Here is a 16,932-nt window from a genome sequence, read left to right as displayed (position 1 = left end):
GCATATTCTATAAAGATGTGTGCCGAACTTCTAACGCGTGCAGGCAAAAGGGGCATAGTTATGGGTGGGGAAATGGATATTTCATGGGCGATCCGAAATTTATGTGCCTAGTTATAGACTATGGTCTAGTGCGCCTAAATCTACACGCTGGGATTTACGCCACATTTTCACTGGTATAAATTGACGCATGTAGATTTACGCACTGAAATATCAGCTAAGCGAGTCAGTACTAAACTGCTTAAGTTAAACATCCAAACTGGACCATGTAACAGTCAGTCCTATCTTTATACGGTGTCACTTAAGCAGTTAAGTGATGAATATCACACTTAAGCCACATAAACCCAGATATTCAATGCTGTACCTGGACATGGCCCAGCACTGAATATCCAGGAATAACACCAGTGGTGGCTAAAAAAAAATGAAAAAAAAAAAAAGCTCACTGCCGTCAGCTAAATATTTACCCCACAGTGAATTTTAATTCTAATGTAGATGGCCTAATTTATTTGTATTCTTGTTTCCTAGAGCTGAATTATCAGGATTTGTCCAAAAAACAAAAACAGAACAATAACAAAAACACAACCCCCCCCCCCCCCCCCCCCCAAAGAAAACAAGCAGTGGCCTCTGGAGCAGATCTGTACTCACGCAGAATGTGTCTGCACATCGTGCCAGCCCTTGCTGAAGTTCTGCTTCAGTTCATTCATCCGGTTCATCCCCAGCTTTTGTTTGATCTCCACCAAATACTTCTCCTTTGCTGCCAGCACCTGGCGCAAAGTGGCAATCTCATCCTCCAGCTGAAGGAAATTAAACATAGAATGAATAGCTCATTAAACACTGTGTTCTGCCAGTTTTAGGTAGCACACTGAAATGGAGAGAACGGTAGAAGGGTGAGGTATAACATGGTGCCAGGTTAGAAAAAAGCAGAGAAAATAATACAAAACGTATATGAAAGCTTAAAGGCTTGCAAGATCCTGAACTAAAGGCTTGTAGTTTCGGTGAAAGGCCACAGCCATGGACAATATGCTGCACCTAACTACCAGTAGTAAATGGAAGAGAAACCCACTGACAAAAGAACAAACAGGCTGTCATTTTGGCTACACAGCTATACACAATGGAATATTTTTTTTTATGAGGGCGCCTATGACAAACTTCCCTTAGAAGCACCTATTTTATGCAGGCAACATAAGAGCCCATGTGCCTTTATAAAATAGACTCTGAGGACCAGCACAAATACCGATGCACACATTTACACTTTCTCTGAAGGGATAACTAGTGTTTTATAAAATGTGCATGTACAACACAGCTGTGCTTCTGATCCTCCCAAATTATGCCTCCAGGAAAACCTATGCATCATTGTATTGTGTGCATACTTATCTGCACATATTCAGCCATGCAATTTTGTTAAGAGTCCTTAGGAATTCAGCTGTAAGGAGTGTTGTCTGAATTCTCAGTGCTTCAACTTTAATCCACCAATAGAAGAAAACCTTCTGGGTGACCTCATTGGTAGGCAGGCAGACTCTCACTTCTGACAAGTTCCAGTGAGAGCAGGATGATGCAGAAAGTAGTATTCAGTGGCAGGCTCTGGTCAGTGTTGCCAGGTGGGCGGTTTTACCGCCCAATTGGGCGGTTTTCCGCGACCCGCCGCGGGAAATTTTTGCCCGCGGCGGGTTGCGGTTTTTTGGGCTCCTTTTTGGCTTCGGGGCGGTTTTTTCGCCGGCTTTTTTCGGCCGCGGTGGGCGGGGTTAATGACGTTTCTGGGCGGGGTTAGTGACGAGGGAGGCGGGGTTAGTGACGGGGGAGGCGGGGTTAGTGACGGGGAGGCGGGGCCGATGACGGCGGGGGCGGGGTTGATGACGGCAGGGGCGGGGGTGATGACGCAGGGGCGGGGGTGTCAGGGGCGGGGTTTGAGTTTGGGCGGGTTTTGGGTTGGATTTTGGGCTCCTTTAGGCTGGAAAAAAATTTTCCACCTGGCAACCCTGGCTCTGGTGGAAGCGAAATCCTCCTCTGATTACAAAACAGAGACTCCCCCTTGAAGTGATGTCAAAATTTATATTTGCCACCTCTGACCACTCCATCTGTAAGGGAGAATCTTCAAGCCAAGCCTTGGCAATGTTCATCTCAGCAATACTGAGCCTTTACTGTGTCACTCAAAAACTCTGGCATAAAGAGTGATGTTGAAATAAAAGAAACAGAACCTCAAAAGTTTCTGACTTATGTGTCTGTATGAGGGGCCTCTCTGTAGTTCTTCTAATCACTACAAAGGAAAAGGGAATCTGAGCAACTTTGTGAATAGCAGCAGGGTGCCCTGATCCCAATCCTTCATGATCCAGGAAATCTCAAAGCTGAAAGATTAAAGTATTTATCACCTCTAGAGGACTATTGTGAGTCCAGGTACTGCCAACAGGATCCTAGTCGGAGTGTCACTGATAGGGAGACAGCTTCAGAGTTTCGTCAACTGAAAACAGCACTGACAATTGTCTTAAGGAGAACTTCTAATCCTATCTGTACCCAGCAGTAGCACAGATATCAAGGAGAATTATGTTTCACCTCTGCCACCTCCAGAGGTAGGAAATAGGAGTTTAAAGGAGCAAAGACCTGCTGATATACAGAAGTGAAGTACAGGAAAGACTTTGTGTATACTTTGCTACAGTTGAAGTTCTGTTAGATGCATGTTAAATGCCTTGTCACAGTTGAAGTTATAATTGACATTAAAAGACAACTAAGTAAATCCTCGTTCAGAGCACCATCTTTGGAGTCAACTGTGTGGAGTTATAAAATTTTGAACTACATATCTGGCCTTCTGGCATAAGCCAGACCCAGCCTTAGTCCTGCTAAATTAATAAATTTTATATGTATACCTGATTTCCATTCTATGGGGAAAGCATTAGGCAGCTGCCTATGCAGGACACTTTGGCTTTTAATACTAAAGATAGTACTAGCAAGAGAGTCCTGCCATGTATCGATTCGTAATTGCCAACATACTGCCACCAGCTTTTGTTCCATTTAGTAAGGCACACTTATTTTTTAACAAAATTATTTAACTCTCCTCTACTTTTCTCCTTATAACATATAGGGCCCTGTTTACTAAGCCGCTTTATATGCGTATTAACATTTTTAACACACATTAACCATGTATGCGCATTAACTGTGTACGTGCCTAAAATATTCCTATAGGTACCTACACATTTAGCGTGCGTGCTAATTGTAGGCATGTTAAAAATGTTCACACACCTTAGTAAACAGGGCCCATAATTCCTTGAATATATAACAACAATGTTGAAAAATACTTTCTAGTCATGGGATTCCTGGCAAATGCTAAAACCTTTATCTGGAATGATTTAAAAGCTATACTAATATACATGATAATTAATAAATATTAAAATTTTAAAAAATAATAAAATATACATGAATTTTGTTAAAAAATGAAATAATACTTATGTTTATTAGAGCATTTGATATACACAAATGACAAATTATTATTAGTAGTAGTAGTAACATTTGTATAGTGATACCAGATGCAGCGCTGAACATCTGACACACAGAGAGACAGTCCCTGCTCAATAGAGCTTACAAATATAATCAAAGTGGTTTACATCTCAATATACACTGAGTAAGAAACCAAAAAGGAAAGAGTAGGCAAAGGGAGCAAGGAAAAGAAGAGAGTAAAGGAAAATAGTCAGAGAGGTAAACTGCATACGTCACTTCTTCATATGTAGAAGAAATCCTTTTGCAAAACTTCTCCACAAAGTTCAGCAACCCATAAAGCCACAAATCAAAAAGATTTTTCTATATACAAAAACGTTTTTAAGTGTGGATAGACTTCAGAAAATGTGAGTGCAGCCACAATGATTGAGTGTCAAATTGCCAATTCACTCCCCCAATCAATCAGTGGTCCATTCAAAGCTAAAATTTGCACTTGGAACCAAGGAAGGGAAGATCAGCAGCACAAGAGATCTGATTCTGTTTATACGATCATATAGTTGAGATGGAAATACCCATGTGCACACTACCCAACACTATCACCGGCAAGTACTCTGGCCAAACTGATGTACTCTTCCCTGCTCTGCTAACTTCTCCCCACCTTGTGCCAGTGCCTACAAAATCCTACCCTCAAACTCAGAAACCAATGATGCTGTCAGAAATGGACCTGTTGCTTGTGTATGGTTACAGGATTTATTTGATGCATGATCTTCTCTCTTCCATCACCACTAAGGTTCTTTTGTGTCTGTCCTACTACTACTAGTAATAATCATTTCTATAGCATTACTAGATATATGCAGTGCTGTACATATTATATGCAGGTACTTTCTCAGTCCCTAGAGAGCTCACAATCTAAGTTTTTGTACCTGGGGCAATGGAGGGTTAAGTGACTTGCACAAGGTCACAAGGAGCTGCAGTGGGAACTGAACCCAGGTTGCCAGGATCAAAGCCCACTACACTAACCATTAGGCCACTCCTCCACTCCATCTCCCATGCATACTTACCCACTCTCCTCTTGGAATCTCTCCCTCCCCTCTCCACTGCAGGCAGTACAGCCTCTCAAACACTCCCCACCCCCATGTACCTTGTAAACATTTCAGTTCTTGCTGACCTGAACATGTATACCCTGGAGGAAAGGAGGAACAGGGGTGATATGATACAGACGTTCAAATATTTGAAAGGTATTAATCCGCAAACGAATCTTTTCCGGAGATGGGAAGGCGGTAGAACGAGAGGACATGAAATGAGATTGAAGGGGGGCAGACTCAGGAAAGATGTCAGGAAGTATTTTTTCACAGAGAGGGTGGTGGACGCTTGGAATGCCCTCCCAAGGGAGGTGGTGGAGATGAAAACGGTAACGGAATTCAAACATGCGTGGGATATGCATAAAGGAATCCTGTGCAGTAGGATTGGATCCTCAGCAGCTTAGCCGAAATTGGGTGGTGGAGCAGGTGGGGGAAGAGGGGTTGGTGGTTGGGAGGTGAGGATAGTGGAGGGCAGACTTATACGGTCTGTGCCAGAGCCGGTGATGAGAGGCGGGACTGGTGGTTGGGAGGCGGGAAATACTGCTGGGCAGACTTGTACGGTCTGTGCCCTGAAAAAGGCAGATACAAATCAAGGTAAGGTATACACATATGAGTTTATCTTGTTGGGCAGACTAGATGGACCATGCAGGTCTTTTTCTGCCGTCATCTACTATGTTATATATGTTACCATGTAGTTCTTCACCAGCAGTGAGCAGCAACTCATACACACTGCTCGTGCTGGCCCCAGAACCTTCACTCTGATGCAAATTCCTGTTTTTGCACGAACAGTGCATATGAGTCTGATTGCTACCAGCAAAGAACTGAAAATGGGGGGAGGAGGAGGGGGTTGAGTCACTCTGGATCTCCTGTGCAGTGGGGAGGGAGAAATGTTAGGAGATTTCAGCTTGTGGGGCTTGGAGATCCCTGCCAGCCACATCACAATGCATCCCCTTATTGCTTGCACCCAGGGTAGACCATTCCCACCACCCTACCCTTGGTATGTCACTGGTTCCAGGTATCTATTATCTTCTCAGAGAAAAAGTATTTTCTCATATTCCTTTAGAGCTTCTCTCCCTTCAGCTTCAAAATGATAATTCCTGGTCCTTCAGCTTTTCATTCTATGAGGAAGAAACTATTTTCTAGCATTGCACTGAAGTTTGTTAGATAATTGAATGTTTACATCATATCTGCCCTTTCCATTACCTTACATTACAAGGAACTTGTAGACCATTAGCACTCCATCAAGGATTCGAGGTGGGGTACAACTTAATAAAATAAAAACTGATACAGTCATCAGGAATTACAAATAGCTAAAAAATGGCCTTAACATAAAAGAAACATTAATTACAACAATGCATATAAATGAGTCTTCAAAGTTTTACGGAAGAGAAAAAGGTCTCTCAAAAGACTAAGACCAACAGGAAGACAGTTCTAGAACCAAAGAGCAGAGAAGTTAAATGAATGAGAGAAAAAAAAGCTTTAAATCTAATTTGTTTTGCTCAAGGAAGAGCTAAAATAAATGAATTACAAGTCTGAGACTTAAAACTGGATTGTAAAATTTTGAAAGATCCTCAGCAGACACCATGCAGAGATTTAAAAATCAAGCACAGTGCCTTAAAAACAAACTTGGCTGAACTGGCAACCAATGAAGCTCAGACAACAAAGGGGAATATAATCGAACCTTGATTTATTAAAAAAAAATCAACCTGGTTGCAGATTTCTGGATCAATTGCATTTTAGAAATATACTTTGTTGCTACCCCAAGTATAAAGAGTTAGAATAATCCAACATAGAAAGAATAGATGATTGAACTATTACTCTGAAATTATCATGTAAAAAATGAGTGGATCAATCTAAGTTGCATATGTTTGAAGTAAGCCTTTCGAATTATGTTGCTGACTTGTGATTCCATTGATAGTGAAAAATCAAGACACCCGCTACTCTAGATTCTCTTTCAAATGGTAAAGTGTGCTCTCCCTCCAGAACAATTGACTTAGGTATATTTAATTCAGATAAGCCAAACCAAAGCAGCTAAGTCGCATATTGATAGACCAATCTATTTCTTATACTATCCTGAACGATGGATGAAATAGAATGAATGCCACGGCCACATAGAATGAATGCCACGACCAGGAATTAACAGAAAGATGTCATTGGTGTAGGACATTAACAACTCTCCTGGCCCCAAAGTACTCATATAGATGTTATAAAATAGAGGGGAAATAGGAAATCCCTGAGGGACTCCACATGGTGGGGTCCAGGGAGCTGAAGAATGACCATATTTCAGAACTAAATATTGTCTATTTTGTAAAAAATATTTAAACCAACGTCGTACAGAGTCCACCATTCCACAGCCAGATAAAAGATTTAACAATATCTTATGATTAACTGTGTCAAAGGCGGTAGAGATGTCAAACTGTAACATCATAATTTCTCCGCCTCGACTCGGCATCTGACATCATAGTCAATGACAATGTTTCCATGCTGTGGAATAGATGGAACCCATGTTGGGAATAATGTAAAAGATTGGATCTCTCAATATAATCAGACAACTGAAAACTGAGCACAAATTCAACCAATTTAGTAAGAAATGGTATGCTAGCCTCCTGCAGGAGCTGAAATTTGAAGCCTGAGATAAATCCCCATCTACTTTTTAGGTACTGCAGTTAGAACTATACTCCCCATTTTACCTAGAAATCAGCCTAAAGCAAGAGAAATATTAACAAAATATGTCAGCCACTCTAGCAATTCAGAAGAAGGGTCCTTAAGCAAAAACGAGGGAAAATTTATCTAGAGGAGTTAGAGCAAGACAACCAATTTACATAAGAAACCGAATCTCCTGCTGAAATATTATTAAAAGTAGCCCAAAGTCTATTTGCTGAAATAGAAACAGAATCAACAATACAATAATCATTGTGATACCTTACTAAAGTTTTATCATATGAGTGATAAATTGTACTTACTTTAGAAGCACAAAAGTGGCTAAGGTCTCAGCAGAAAGTTGAATTGTGTTTGATGAGAGAGGTACTGTTAGATTATAATGCAACAAACCAAACAACTTAGGTCTTTCTAAGCCCACTAAAGTCAAATAGTATGTTCTTGCCAAATCTAAGTATTCTACTTTCTTGTACAGAGATCATCTTAAGCTACTTTATTCTATGTATAGCTTATACTGATGTCCATGCTCCATTCTGGTGGTCTTCCTTGAACTATCCCCACCTTAACAGATATGGTCTCATGGATGGATATAGTTGCTACACTGTAATTCCCTGGACAAATATAATTGACATAAAGTGATAGAGATATTCCTTCTATGAACTATCACACAAGAAGTCTAATTTTGTGTAGGACATTTAGGTAGGAACTGAGACATCCAGATCAGGCCTGTCATTCAGCTGGTGGTGGATCCAATATTCAGTGCTGGTACCCGCATAGCTAAGCGAGCACAGTAAAGACTACCTTTTGTGTGGTCCTATCTGCCCATTTAGCAATGCAGATTCTGGAACTGAATATTGCCTGCACCAACATAACTGCCTGCTTATCCAGAATGTTCCCCCAGAATGTTCCTCCACTGCCCAGATTCAAGATGTCTGGTTAGAGCTTATATTCAGTGGCACTGCCTGGTTAAATGCCACTTAATACTGGCAGCCAGCCTTCTGAGTGCAATGTAAGCAAGCAAAAGCCTCTCCTGACTTCTCAAATCACTTTGAATATTGACCACAGATCCTTTTGAACAATATGTATAAGAAGTCTGGAAATACAAGAAAAATTTCCATCATGTACAGCAGCTACAGATATTTTAAAAAGAAACAGTCAGAAAAAAAATGGTGGCATCAAGTGGGGCTTTATATATATAAGTGCCAGGGAATACATAAGTAAGTGCCGGATTTCATGAAGCTACACATACAGTACAAGAACAAACTAATGAGCCAAGTAAAATAATTTTCTTGCCTTCCATTTTGAGATGGTGGTAGACACCAGACAGGTAAGCATAACTACATCGTCAGTTACTGGTGGAGAACCCAGGTCCAAATGAGCAGGTAGCTGACATTTACCCCCGCATTACATAAATGATTCCCAAATTTGGGTGCCCAAAATTGCACACAATCCTGAGATCAGCATGCAAATAAATTAATAAGCCATTAACAGTCAATTATTCACGTTAATCGACTAATTTGGATTTGCAAGTGGATCTGGCTATGCTGATTCTATAAAGATCTGCATTCATATTCTCTTGCATGTGACCCAAAGGGGGCGTGGCTATGGGAGGGGCATGAGCTGATCAGGGGCATTCTAAAGAATAGTGTAATAGAATTTGGAGGCTGCACGCCCAAGTTGAGTGCCACAATTTATACCAGGTTTCAGTTGGTGTTAAGTCCTCATGCCTAAAGTTGGATACCATAATACATACTATGTGCTATTCTATAAAAAGCACTCTGCCCAGAGTGCCCTTTATAGAATAGTGCCAAGCGTGAATTTTTCCTGGCACCTATTTTTCAGCAAATGAACTAAAAGAATAATCAGATGATACTGTAAGATTCAAAGCTTTATTCTATCCACTAACTTGACTCAACACAGGCCTGTATTTCAGCCAAAAGCCTTTATCAGGCATCTCTGTTGATTGTGTAGATACAACAGTGTTGGAAATGTAGCTTATAAAATCAGTCTGATACAATTATAGGGTATGCAGAACAGTCCTACTACAATCGCTAGTATATCACATTTAAATCCAATACCGCCCCATAAGCAGAAGAGGAAACAGTGGATGGAATAAAGCTTTGAAACTTACAGTATCATCTGATTATTCATTTGGTTCCTTTGCTGTGATTGTGTACCTGTGCTGTCTGCGAGGGATGTTTTCTCTATGCTTCCTGTACCTACTTTTCAGCACCATTCACTGAATCTGGCCATTAATGCTTGCCTCAGAGCAACTGCAAATGCCGACAAGGACATTTAAAAAAATATACGTACACTATCATTATAGAATGGGAATACATGTACCTGTTAAGACACTTAGGGACCTGTTTACTAGGCAGCATTATAGGCGCGTTAACATTTTAAACGCACGTTAACCATGTATGCGTGTTAACCATGTACGTGCCTACAATATCCTTATAGGCGCCTACATGGTTAGCGCTGGCGCTAAGTGTAGGCACGCTAAAAACACTAACGCACCTTAGTAAACAGGGCCCTAAACCTCTTTACTACCTCAATGCCTCTTTTTAAGAAATAAAGCACTGTGTGCTATTTCCAGTTTGTTCTTACTATTTGGAGAGGAGCAATGGGATAAGATGAAGCATTACTCCAGAACAAGTTCCCTGTCTCTGCAGAAAGTACAATAGCTGATGAATAGACATAATGGATTAGGAGTATTTAGAAAACACTATCATCATACAATACACAATACTACATACGAATGTGAAGTTGCAGGACACACAAAAAAACAGACAAGAAAGAAAAAACACAAAGCTGCCCCCCCATAAAGCTTATAGGCACATTTTATTTTCATTTCAAACTTAATTCTTAAAAATTGAAAACCATCAACTCACATTTTAAAAAATTGCCCTACTTTATTATAATATGCCAGTGCTCACATGAAATCACTATGGATACATGGGAAGAAAAGTTATGCTTTCATGCTTCCATGAATAACACAAAAAAACACTCAAGTACAAACAGAGCTCTTGCCATGTGCTGTTCTGCAAATCAACTTTCATTAACCTGTAGCTTCTATTTTTTCCTTCTGCTATTAATATGTCAGACAAATGTTCAGAAGAGAGTGGGACATTTGGCACAGGGCCATACCTTGTCTAGCTCAACCTTCAGCTCCTCTCGCTCTTCCTCAGAAATCACTAGGGTGTTGTCCACGTCCGTGGTCAGGTCTTCGTCTGCCTCCTGCAGGGGCTGTTTCTCCAGCAGATCTTTGAAGAGAAGAGACTGGAGGTTACATACACAATTCCAAGTAAAGCCAGGATCTTATGGTTATCAACCTTGTCAAATGGGAGACTTATTGAATTACAATAAAATAGTTGAAAATCAGAGGAAAAATGAATTGTTCTTCATCCGACAGAGGACTTTGCCATTTTTCCCATTTTCTAGGTACATCATATTATACAATCAGATTCTGATTAAGCTCATCTAAAGAAAACCCCCAGGAATATAAGTGCTAAATAGTAGTAGTAGTAGTAGTTTTATGATCACTATCCTAGACCATGATTTTTCAGTTCAAATCTTCATGCATAGAGAAATGGAAAGTTGACAGTAACAGACAAAAGACATGAGGACACAGATTACATGATCCATCTTGTCTGCCAATTTTCCTTTCATGTTGCAATACTGCAGTCTCTACTTCATTTCTGGCTTTTCCCTCACTCCTATACTTTACTACATATATATACTCCCATACATACTAATATTCCACTTCTTTCGGAAAAAAAATTATAAATGGATAACACCAAAAGAGACCTCAACAATTGAGGGAAACATATTTGTTCTCGCAGGTATGATGATAGTTGTGTTATGAAATTTTTATTGCTGAATTTAGTAATATGTTAACTAAACTCAGCGATAAAAATTTCATAACACAACTATCATCATACCTGCGAGAACAAATATGTTTTTAAAGCTTTATAGAAAAGATAACAGAGGGGTAACACTCTATTCTGTAATGGAAGATTGTTCCAAATTCTAACAGCATAAAAAAAAGAAAAGCTAATTCTAGTTGATTTTTATACTGAATATTTTTCACTGCAGAATATTTTAACTAACTTCTGGGTATTCCTCAAAGCAAGCCAATTACTGGGTAAAGACTACTACTACTACTTAGCATTTCTAAAGCACTACTAGGGTTACGCAGCGCTGTACAAGTTTAAACATGGAAAGGACAGTCCCTGCTCAAGAGAGCTTACAATCTAAAGGTAACAAACTATGTAGTCAGTGTAGGTATCATGAATGGGGAAGGTGGTTAGGCACCAAAAGCAAGGGAGAAGAGATGGGCTTTGAGTAAGGACTTGAAAATGGGCAGGGAGGGCGCATGGCGTATGGGCTCGGGAAGTCTGTTCCAGGCATAAGGTGATGCGAGGCAGAAGGGGCGGAGTCTGGAGTTAGCGGTGGTGGAGAAGGGTACAGATAGGAGTGATTTGTTCTGAGAGCGGAGGTTACGGGTGGGAACATATGGGGAGAGGACAAAATTTCAGTTAGGCTTTCAGAATTTAAACCATTAAGGGCCTCTTTTATCAAGCTGTGCTAGTGGCTCCTGGTGCAGTAATGTCAGCAAAGCCCATTCACTCTGAATGGGCTCCATGGGCCGAACAGGAACCGCTAGTGCGGCTTGATAAAAGAGGCCCTAAATGATTTATAAACCAAACAAGCAACTTTAAATTCAACTCTTATATTAACTGGAAGCCAATGCAATGTGACTAGCAGTAGAGAGGCCCAGTCAAACTTGCCCCCAAAAAATATTAACCTAGCAGCAGTATTCTGCAAAAGCTGGAGCCTTCCCTGCAATTTAGAAGATACAGAAGATCATTTTCAAACTTAGACATACAAAGTATCGTGGAGGGGCATTTTCAATATGACTTCTAAGTCCGACTTTGGACGTTTTGCAAAAAACGTCCAAAATCTGAATAATAAAGAAGTTCATTTTCAAAAAAGAAAAACATCTATCTTTTGTTATCGAAAATAGGTTTTGTGATGGACGTTTTATTTTTTGGTCCATTAAAAAAAAACAAAAAACGTCCAAGTGCAAAATGCACAAAATCAAGCCATTGGGATGTAGGAGGAGTCAGCATTTTTAGTACACTGGTCCCTCTGACATCCCAGGAAAGCAATAGGGTCACTGCAGTGGACTTCATAAAATGCTCCTAGGTACACATCTGACCATTGCTCCCTTACCTTGTCTGCTGAGCCCACCAAAACCCACTACCCACAACTGTACACCACTACCGTAGCCCTTATGGGTGAAGGGGGCACCTATATGTGGGTACAGTGGGTTTCTGGTGAGTTTTGGAGAACTCACAGTTTCCTCCACAAGTGTAACAGGTAGGGGGAGGTAGAAGCGTGGGCCCATCTGTCTACAGTGCACTGCACCCACTACTAGACTACTCCAGGGACCTGCATGCTGTTCTAAAGGACCTGAGTTTAACATCCAAGGCTGGCAAGTAATTTTTTTCATCTCTGTGTGGGGTGGGGGGTAGGAGGAGGTTAGTGACCACTGGGGGAATAAGGGGAGGTCATCCCTGATTCCCTCCAGTAGACATCTGGTTATTTAGGGCACCTTTTTGTGCCTTATTCATTATAAAAACAGGTCTAGTTCAAAATGTCTTAGTTTTAGTTTTGTTTTCTTCCATTATGGCTGAAAAACATCTAAGTCTCAGGAATGCCCAAGCCCCACCCTAAACACGCCCCTGCTACGCCCCCTTGAGATTTGGACGCACTTCTGATGGACCTCAAAGAAAAATGTCTAAATATAGGTTTTGAAAATACTGAGTTTGATGTTTTTGTGAGAAAAACGTTCAAATGTTGCTTTATGCCACTTTTTAAGACGTTTTTCTGTTTTGAAAATGAGTCCAATAGTAACCTATAGTACTTTGTTTGTCTAAGTGCTTTGAAAATGAGCCCTATAGTTTTATATAGCGAATTGCAGAAGTCCAACTGTGGAAGAAGTGTAGATTGAGTAATAGTTCTACAACTATATTTACTAAGTGATGATTTAATTGCCCTTAGTTGACGTAGCTTAAAAAATAATTTTTTCACCAAATTATTGATCTGTGGCCCTACAGTTAATCTAGAGAATAAAAGAACCCACAAGACTTGTTTCTTTTTCAATTTTCAAAATTTCACCTGATGGTAATGTTAATTCTCTAACAGGTATAGATTCATAATCCCCAAACTACAAATTCTTCATCTTCAATTTGTTCAACTTCAAGAAGTTTTCATGAGTCCAAGTCCCTAAGCATCCTTTCATACTTCTTGGGGGCTTATACATATACCTGTGAATCAAAGGTCCAGGAAAGGCCAAACTGGGGGTGGGGGTGGGGAGTCTTTTACTAAAGATTAGCTTGAGCTATCTGCAGAAGGGTCCATTTTATTCCTTTAGGCTGTGCTGCAGATAACTCAAGCTAACCTTTCGTAAACGACCCCCTCGAGGTCCTGTCTTAATCAAGGAGAAATGTACAGATGGGCAGGCTGCAGCTGGTCTGCACATTACTCTAAACTGGCCTCACCTTAGACCACTCTGCTCTCCTTTGACCAATGAGCCAAAATTGAACCTGCCAACAAAATTCTGGTTTTCTTAGGTCTTCACCATCTATTCAGTTTGTTTCCGACTCCCCCATGTTTTACTCTCTCATATTCCCCTTCCACAATCTTACTCCTCATAGCAAATTATTCAAAACAGTGAATCCAATGCTCCTTTTTATTACAATCCCCATTTCTTTGTCCAATATCTATTCTGCCTTGCCTACTACTCTCAAGCTTCAACAGTTTCTCTTTTTATCTAGTCATCACCATTCCCACAGAACCCCTCTTCCTTGTCTCTGTTACCTCCATTCACGATCTTTTTCCTTTCCTTTTCCTCTCAGTTAGGGATATCATTCCTATTTCTGGCCTTTTGGACACATCAGCCCATTACCCCTCCAACCTTATCTCTATCTAACCCTCACTCCCTTTTTCTATGGATTTTACACTCAGTTTAAAAAAGGTTTGCCTACATTCATCACCTCTATCTTATTCCCTCCATCTGACTTGCCTGTAAGACACTGATTCAGTTGTTTCTCTCAGTCATGTGGTGTTAATCTTTTCTCCTATACACTATACACTCAAACCCACTTCTCCTCTCCCTTCACTCTCTATCTCAGTTGATAACACCCTCATCGCCCCCATCTCATCTGCCCGCAACCTCGGTGTCATCTTCGATTCCTCCCTCTCCTTCTCTGCGCATATCCAGCAGATAGCCAAGACCTGTCGCTTCTTCCTCTATAACATTAGCAAAATTCGCCCCTTCCTCTCCGAGCACACCACCCAAACTTTCATCCAATCTCTCATTACCTCTCGCCTTGACTACTGCAACCTACTCCTCACCTGCCTCCCACATAGCCATCTATCCCCCCTTCAGTCCATCCAGAACTCTGCCGCACATCTTATCTTCCGCCTTAACCGATATACTCATATCACCCCTCTCCTCAAGTCACTTCACTGGTTTCCGATCAGATACCGCATACAGTTCAAGCTTCTCCTACTCACCTACAGTACAAATGCACTCGATCTGCAGCCCCTCCTTACCTCTCTACCCTCATCTCCCCTTACGTCCCTACCCGTAACCTCCGCTCTCAAGACAAATCCCTCCTTTCAGTACCCTTCTCCACCACCGCCAACTCTAGGCTTCGCCCTTTCTGTCTCGCCTCACCCCATGCTTGGAACAAACTCCCTGAGCCCATACACCGGGTCCCCTCCCTACTCATCTTCAGATCATTGCTCAAAGCCCACCTCTTCAATGTCGCCTTCAGCACCTAATCACTACACCTCTTCTCAGGAAATCTCAACTACCCCAACTTGACATTTCGTCTTTTAGATTGCAAGCTCTTCTGAGCAGGGACCGTCCTTATTTGTTAATTTGTACAGCGCTGCGTAACCCTAGTAGCGCTCTAGAAATGTTAAGTAGTAGTAGTAGTAGTAGTACTAGGCAGTTCTTGTTTCACCTGCTTCTTCCTTAAGCTTAGACTCTTTCTTCTCCTGAGATCCATTTAATCAGCCTATATACTATGCTGATTCTGCCAGGCACTTGTGACCTGACTTGGTAGGATACCAGGCTAGATGGCAATTCTCAATTCTTATGACAAGTTTCTTTGCCATACTCAGCTGTCTGCTCACTGCCCTTTCCTTCCCATTTTGCCCAGACACCCCCCATGATTCTATATATGGTTCACAAAATTGCACACCAAAATATGGCGCACATTGAGTGTATTCCGTAATAGTGAACACAACTTCTTTGACAAATGAGAAGTTAATTGTCAATAATTGGTCACTAAATCAATTACTGGGCTAACTGGCAACAATTTGAATTTACGCACACACGTTCCTAGATAGTATTCTATAAAGATGCACATATAAATTCTTAAATGCGGATCCAAAAAGCGGGAGTGGCCAAAGGAGGGTCATTCCTAGAATTTGCACATAGTGTAATAGAATATGTCAGATCCATGCCTAATTTAGGCACAAAGATTTACACCAGGTTTTCAATTGATGTAAAATCTTGTGCTCACAATTGGGCGCGGATCCCCTCGCTAACTGCTATTCTATAAACAGCGCCCAACTCACAGCACTGTTTATAGAATAACACTTAGCTCTTTTTTTGTGCTGGAATTTGGGTGCCATTTACAGAATCTAATCCATAATGATTGATGTCTTCCATAACAAATTTCACACGATCACAACCTTTCTTCTTCCCTTTCCTTAGCACTTGCCAGACTTTCTTCCTTTTCTGAGATCAAAGAGGTGGAAACAGCCAATTTTCTCCTTATAAATCCAATACTTTGTTCCTTTGATCCCATAAAGTGAAGGAGCATTGTAATGGTTAAAGCACTAAAGTGACAAGAAGGGAAGCTCGTTTCTGCCACCGGTGTTCCTTATGACCTTGGGCAAGTACCTTTACCCACCACTGTCCCAGCTACCAACTTATATTGTAAGGTCTCTGGTGCAAGGATCTACCTACTATATCTGAATTGTAAATCACGTTTGAGTAAAGATTTGGAAATATTGTAAACTGCTTTGCTGAGACTGCCTAAAGGTGGTATATAACCTTGATAAACCTAAACCTATAAGTAATTAAATCCAAATCCAAAAATTCATGTCCATAACCTCTTTAGTTATACTACCCCACAGCCATCGCCTCCATCACTCTTCATTCTATCTTTCACTGCAAACAGTCTCCCACTGCTTTCAAACATGCTGTGATCATCAGCTCACTCCTCAAAACCCCTTCACTAGACTCTTCCATTTTGCCACTACCCCTTCCTTTTCTTTTTAAACTAGTGAAACATGCCGCACCTCCACTCCTCAAATCTCAAGCCATTTTCAATCCATTACAATCTGGCTTGTGCTTTCTATATTTTTTGGAAACAACCTTTGCCAAATTCTCCAGCAACCTTTTGTTCATGGCCAAAGCTTTGGACACCATTCTATTTTAGTTCTCCTTTTACCTCTACCATCAAACATGTAGTGGATTCTCTGGTGATCTACCTCCAACACTATTCCACTCCTCTCTTTATGCTCATTCTCTTGGCTTTCTGATCTCCTCCCATGACTTATTGTACCATATATATATATATATATATATATATATATATATATATATATATATATATATATATATATATATATACAGTGGGGGAAATAAGTATTTGATCCCTTGCTGATTTTGTAAGTTTGCCCA

At 40.8% G+C, this 16,932-nt stretch overlaps 1 protein-coding gene across 1 annotated transcript in view; it reads right to left on the bottom strand.

Moving 5' to 3' along the window:
* Positions 1-16,932, bottom strand: part of LOC115466908 (tumor protein D53 homolog) — a 219,406-nt gene that overhangs the window by 135,234 nt on the left and 67,240 nt on the right. Inside the window, 2 exon segments of the mRNA XM_030198486.1 lie at positions 643-791; positions 10,308-10,423. Coding sequence (XP_030054346.1) covers positions 643-791; positions 10,308-10,423 — 265 coding nt within the window.

The sequence above is a fragment of the Microcaecilia unicolor genome, chromosome 3 (genome assembly GCF_901765095.1).
Source record: "Microcaecilia unicolor chromosome 3, aMicUni1.1, whole genome shotgun sequence".
Lineage (NCBI taxonomy): Eukaryota > Metazoa > Chordata > Amphibia > Gymnophiona > Siphonopidae > Microcaecilia > Microcaecilia unicolor.
The sequence above is the reverse complement of the archived record's forward strand: the minus strand, read 5'-3'. Positions and strand labels throughout refer to the sequence as shown.